We start from the raw sequence: 6,591 nt of genomic DNA on the forward strand, positions 1-6,591 counted from the left end.
CTGTATAAATTAACATGGATGCAAAGAGTTGAAACAGTACGGTCTTGCGACTGTGCTCTTCAGTGGTTTGGAGCAGAGATGCTCTACCCTTTGACATTTTTTCCATTTTTCTTCTGCTTAAACACTTGCAAATTCATGCCAGTAGTGTGGTTTAGTGAACGTGACTGATGAAGGCAATTCTTGCCACTGCTAGCCATCAAGGGCTTTGCTTCTCAGAGTGTTCCCAGGCCTGCTTAGGTGCCTCTTATGATGGTGCTCTTGGAGGTCATCATATAAAACACTGTTTTTCTAAACTGAAACAGGACTCTTCCCTTGTTGCTTGGCACATGGGATAAGCCTCTATTGGCTCTGCTGCAGTAAGCATTAGCGCTTCAGTGAGTCCATGTAATCTAGTAGAGAAACAAAACCTACTTGTGCTCTGTTTGCCCCTCCTTATAAGGCTTCTTGAAAACAGACCTTGACATGCAATTTCCCTGTCGGTGCCAGAGTGTTACTATAGAGGATGAAGTCCAAAGCTTCGTTATGGTTGTCACTTCGTCTGTAACGCATCTTATGAAGATGTCATGTTACGTGACATTGTGTGTTTGGCATGGTGATGGGCTGATCTCAAGTAAATCAGTGCCTGAAGGGGAATGGCATGAATACCTATTAGTGATACCAATCATTAACGACCATCCTGACACCCTACTGGTACTTTCTGTCAAGTGCAGTAAATACCGTGGCTAAAGCCTCAGTTCGTTTTAAGCAAAATCCGTGTAGCAAACGCCAAGGAACAGAAGACTTGGTTGGAAGCAATTCTGACTCCATACAAATTACTAGACCCGGTTTAGGCTGGAAACCAGATGGTTTTGTGATTTCGTATATTAGAGTCTGGGGCAAATACCATTGTGCCAGAGTGCAGGCAAGGATTTTTTTCGCTCAGTGAGGAAGTTTGTCATGCAAACAGCCAGCGTGAAGCCAGGGTGCTTTCAGGGCAGAGGCTGAAGGGAAGGAAAGCAGCACACCGAGCCCGTGTCGCAGTGGGGCTCAGCGAGGAGTGGGCGTCCCCCAAGCGCACTACTGATCTCAAGGAGATGAAATACCAAGAAGATGGAAGCAGTGCTCAGCGCAAAGGATAAGGAAGGGGAAGAGATTGTAGTAGTGAGAAGAGGGGGACAGCCAAGGCTTTGAGTCTGGGCGCTGTTTATTGAGTGTACCCAGCGTCTGCGTGTTTGCTCCAGGTATTATAAAGCTTGACAGGACAAGTGCAAAGCCAGTGCCGTTTAAGGAAAAGCACAAAGGTTTCAAAGGGACAGTCATTCTTTTCTGTTTGTGCTTCACACTTAAAATCTGTGTTTGTTTGGTACAGATTACTATGCCCTCTTCGGTACCATGTGCCACGGCTGTGAATTCCCCATTGAAGCTGGAGACCGGTTTCTTGAAGCCCTGGGCCACACTTGGCATGACACGTGCTTTGTATGCTCAGTGAGTAAAGCTATTCTGCGTCTTAAACGAATCCGTGGTAGCAGTGCTTGTGCTAACCTGACCGATATGGGAGTGACAGCAAAAATGTCTTTCAGTCCTCATAAGCCAAGCAAAAAGCACTTTCCCAGTTCTTTGTGAGGTGCGTTGCTATTGCGAGCTTTTGGCACCAGTCCAGATCCTTTGCCCTGGATCGCAGCCATGTGTCCCAGCATTTAACCCTTGGCATTTACTTCTTCAGAGCAAGCGTTTAAGTCCATAAAGGACCATGTTGTATTTCTAAAACGGCAAGAGCGCTTTTGACACAAGGACGCTGTAGCCAAGCTATCATTAGCTCGTATCTATGACCAAGAAAAAACCCCAATCGTGATGATGGGGTATTTTTTCAAATGCTGACCTAACTCTGCTCCCAGTTTAGAACCTCTTGACATAAAAAAGAGAAGAATATGCTTACATGAACCATTTGTTTTATCCCAAAGAATACCCCTCAGAAAAGGATGCTGATTCTTACTCTCTGAATATGTGTGTGCATAGTACAATGCCGAGATTTGGCATTCTGAGCAATGTATAATGTACTGCATCCACCTGAATCCATTGGTGTTTTCTTTTTAATCTTATTTCAGGTGTGTTCTGACAGTTTGGAGGGTCAGACTTTCTTCTCCAAGAAGGACAAGCCACTGTGCAAGAAACATGCTCACTCTGTCAACATCTGATGCTGGGAGCTCATCTTGTTTAGCAAATGTTCTGGGTGGAAAGAAAGGTTAAAATGTCCATGTTCGGTAATCGGTTAGAAGTGTTTATATACATTTTTCTTAAAATGCAAGAGAAATCTGGAAACTTTAGGGGGTTTGTACACTGATCTTTGGAGTGTTTATCAGTTAGGGTTTTGCTTCACAAAAAGATCCACACACCCAAGCCAAACTGTTAGAGTGCCTTTACTTCTATACCTGGCACATTACTGTATTGGTTTCATGATTTTATGACCACATTTATATCTGCTTCAATATTAGAAGGGAAACTTTTATAAAAATACAAACCTGATATTAGAAATCTTGGTTTTGCTGCTGTTTGACAAAAAAGAAGGGGTTGATTTCAGCTATCCGGATCACTTTATTGCGCTGATGTTTTTTTAAAGTGCATCTAGAAGTACTGAAGATAACTCCATTATTTCATGAAAAGAGGAGCTCAAAGCAGAGATAAGATTAGATGGAATAGAGTTCAGTGACTGACATTTTCATCTGTCACTCGTATTTGTCAAGCCTCCTGCACAATTATACCTACCTGTGCCTTTGGCAGTTGCATCTCTGATGGGACTGTGGAGAACTGAGATTTTTACCAAGCTTTTCAGTGGACGAGTGGCTACTCGAGTGAACCAGAATAATTTAAAAGATGCCACTCGGAAGAAAACATAGGTAGGACACACTTCTTTAAATCAAGGCGTATACTACCAGACTAGTAGCCAAAAAAGTGCTAGTGAAAGTGTGCTTGACAGGAAGAAAATGTCAGATCAGATCTTCAATGTGAGGGAGTGGGGGTTTATGTGCTTACGTTCATGGTTCAGGTTTTAGATAGTTGCAAGTGCCTTGCAAAGGGGAATTTGCATTGATTCTGCATGTAACAGTGTTTCATACCCAGAATGTGAGGCTTTGGTGTCTAATGAGGGAAACTTCTGAAGTGCAACTGAGGACATTGTTCTTCTCTCAGTATATTCTTTAGGATGTAGCTCATGAATATGTATATTGGCCGTTTGCCAGCTAGTGTACTGAAAACTTATTTTCTTGCTCAGCTGTTACGATTTTTATTAGTTTAGTTTTTCTCTCTTTTCCTCCAGATGTAAGGAATATGTTGTTGAATAATATAATATTGAGCTAGGCAGTTCAGTATCTCTCAGTTGTTGCGAGGGAACAGGGACAATACTGTCATTATGCGTTTCTTGCAACCCAGGAGCCTTTGCCAGTTCTGTGGCTCGATCTGAACTTCGCCTCCATCCAGAGAGTGAGCACAAGACCTGTGCGCCAGCTCAGTCCCACTTAACCTCAGATCAGGGCTTACGTGGTATGTCACGGTTGTAGGCATGGAAGGAGGAGGCGATGGCCCTCTGCACGGGGGTGGGTTTTGCTCCGCAGGGTTGCACAGCAGAGGAGGGGGCCGCTCGGTGCCAGATGGGATCCCTGATGGAAACTGAACTTTTGTGCTATTTAATTCAGCTGGGCTGTCAGAGCTGAGCTGTTAGTCTTCCGTGCTCTTCCCAGTAGACGCGAAAAGTGACCATTTACTAGCGTTTTTTACTGATGCTATAAAGAGATTATTTACTGATACGAAGGAGAGATGTTTATCTATCAAATCACTGGGAAAGTTACAAAGAATTGGCCTACCCATTTATTTGTTTGCTGGGGGTCAGTAAAGCAGTTGTAACAAAAAAGTTGGAACAGAAAAAAACAAAACTGCTGTACTGAAAAATGAAAAGATATTTGGTGTTCATATTCGTTCAGTGAGGCAGATCAAGGTAATGGGCTGTTTTGGTTTATTTCCTGAAATTGTTTTTTAAGTTGTTTTTCTTCAGTACTACCACCTTTCTCTTTCAACGTCTGGTCATATGGAAGAAATAGTGTAAAGCTGTTAAAAAATGGTTGTGCACCCTTGTAGATGCGGGTTTGGTTGAAAATCAGCAGGGTAGAGGCAGACTGGGCAAGATACGGCGATATGAGTCAGGTTGCTTTTGAAACTGGTAGAACAGGGAGAAATGAGACTCAGTGCTAGGTTTCAGCGGAGCTACGTTGCACATGCACGAGGAAGGAGGAGGGGAATGCACAGGATAAAGTGTTCGGTGACTTTTGTAATGCAAACCTTGCTATTTTAACATAGGATGGAAACTCTTCAATGGGCACAGCATTTGCCTGTGTCCTTGAAATTAAATTGAAATTTTGTAATCTTAACCTTTAGTGGAATTACACTTATTAATCTATATTCGCTAGAATTTCAAGTTTTGCATTTGTTAATGAATTTGAGGACAAAAGCCTGAAAGGCTCTGATAGTACTGCTTCATGTAGCTGCTTTGCCTTGTAATTTCTGCTTTGTCTATTTGTTTAAAAAAGGAATCACTGATACATAATGAGTATTTAATGGCTCTACCAAATTATATAAATGAACTAAAACGAAAAGGAACATAATGTTTATCATTATTTTAATCAGTGAGATTTTAGTAGAGCACTTTATAATAATGCCATATATCTCACTGAATATTTATTTCTTTTTTCTCGTTAGGACTGTTTCATGCTGGTATCTTTGTATTTTGTTTTATTTGTAAGCCTGCATATTTACCTCTGGAATCTTTTGAGGGTGTGTGCGTGTGTATGTGTGTGTATTTATATATACATATCTTCTGTATACACAAATACATATACGTGTGTGTATATTGAGACGTGTGTATGTGCACATATACATATACATGTATTTGACTGCAGACTTGACATAGCAGAAATCAGCACCGTTCCATTATCATTAGGGGTTTTCATAAGATTCCCAACTGTTTTTCCTGTGAGAGATCTAGCATGTTCTTGTTTTGAGGGAATGCTAGAAAGTCTGGGGCTCAGTCCCTTCTTTCAGAAACAGAGAGACACATCAGTAACATTACTACTGTAGGTTTTTGCATGCATTTTCAGTCACTAATTACTTTTTCTTCCAAAACTGTGCCTGTAAGATAATTGGGTTTAACTCTGTTTGCAGGTAGAAGGTCTTTATAAGTGAATAATTGAATCATGATGACAGTTTCAGTAGATTGTAACTAAATAATTCAGAATTATGTGTAAATATAACAAATGCTTAATATAACAATGCAATAAACTTAAGAGCAAAAATTGAGTAGTGGTTCAGTATGTGTTGCTCTGTTCAGTTGTGTACCTGTTTTTTATGGAGCTACTTGCATCTTCCAGTCACGAATGGCTTTGCGAACAAGAGTAAGGAAAGGGAACTACATCGGTTCACAGATTAGTGATTTGAATATTCATGTTTTTCATTTTGTTTTACTCTGAAACAATCATCTGTTATTGATATTGCATTGCTTGCATTCAGAAGTCTTCGGTTTCAAGTTTTACCTGTTCACATTTGCAAACTTAATAAATAAAAAAACCCACACTTTCTGTTCTCAGTTGCTTTGCGGTGGGTCTTTTTTTCTGAATCCTAGTCAGTGGAAGAGTATAGTGATTGTACACGTGAGTAAACATCATTTGTGTTGCTTGATCTTCAGGATTCTTTTTGTTGAATGGAGGTTCGCTTTGCAGAAAAAGACCTAGGGATCCTGGTGGACACCAGGTTGACCATGCCCCATCAATACGTCCTTGCGGCAAAGGCGGCCAGCAGCCTCCTGGGCTGCATGAGGCACAGCATCACCAGCTGGGCGAGGGAGGTGATCCTCCCCCTCGGCTCAGCACTGGTGAGACCCATCTGGAGGTCTGGGTCCAGTCCTGGGCTCCCCAGTACCAGGGAGACACGGACATACTGGACTGAGTCAAGCAAACGGCCACAAAGATGATTAAGGGACTGGAGCATCTCTCATAGGAGGAGAGGCTGAGAGAGCTGGGACTGTTCAGCCTCGAGAAGAGACGGCTCAGGGGGGTCTCATCAATGTGTATAAATACCTTGGGGGGAAAGAAGTGGTATGTAGTGAAAACACAAGAGGCAGTGGGCACAAATTGAAATACAGGAAAATTAAGGAAAAAAACCTTTCTTTTAAACTGTGAGGGCAGTCAAACAGCGGAACAGAGGTTGTGGAGTCTCCGTCCTTGAAGATGTTCAAAACCCTACTGGACGCGGCCCTGGGCAAGCTGCTGTAGGTGACTCTGCTTGAGCAGCGTGTTGGACTCGGTGATCTCCAGAGGCGCCTTCCAACCTCAGTGAGTCTTTGATTCTGCATCTTTTCTTAAGATGGAATGAGAAATGGAAATACGGTATTAAGCATTGTAGAATGAGTAACAATGTAAAACTTAATATTGGCCAATTACTATCTGATATCTTTATTTCATTCTGCTGCCCAACTAGAATACTTTGCAATGTTTATTTAGAAGTGTTTGGTATTTTCCCTAGGCTGAGACTGGTGAAGGAAGCAGTTCCTGCTTTGGCAAGCGTTACCCG

The 6,591-nt window shown here is 42.0% G+C and overlaps 1 protein-coding gene across 4 annotated transcripts in view; it reads left to right on the plus strand.

Moving 5' to 3' along the window:
• Nucleotides 1-5,608, plus strand: part of PDLIM5 (PDZ and LIM domain 5) — a 124,054-nt gene extending 118,446 nt beyond the window's left edge. For all 4 annotated transcript variants that reach the window (XM_064510499.1, XM_064510501.1, XM_064510502.1 and 1 more), the window contains 2 exons: nucleotides 1,349-1,464; nucleotides 2,085-5,608. In XM_064510499.1, the coding sequence (XP_064366569.1) occupies nucleotides 1,349-1,464; nucleotides 2,085-2,174 (206 nt within the window). In that variant the 3' untranslated portion in view covers nucleotides 2,175-5,608. The remainder of the gene's footprint in view (nucleotides 1-1,348; nucleotides 1,465-2,084) is intronic.
• Nucleotides 5,609-6,591: the final 983 nt, after the last annotated feature.

The sequence above is a fragment of the Dromaius novaehollandiae genome, chromosome 4 (assembly GCF_036370855.1).
Source record: "Dromaius novaehollandiae isolate bDroNov1 chromosome 4, bDroNov1.hap1, whole genome shotgun sequence".
Taxonomy (NCBI): Eukaryota; Metazoa; Chordata; class Aves; order Casuariiformes; family Dromaiidae; genus Dromaius; species Dromaius novaehollandiae.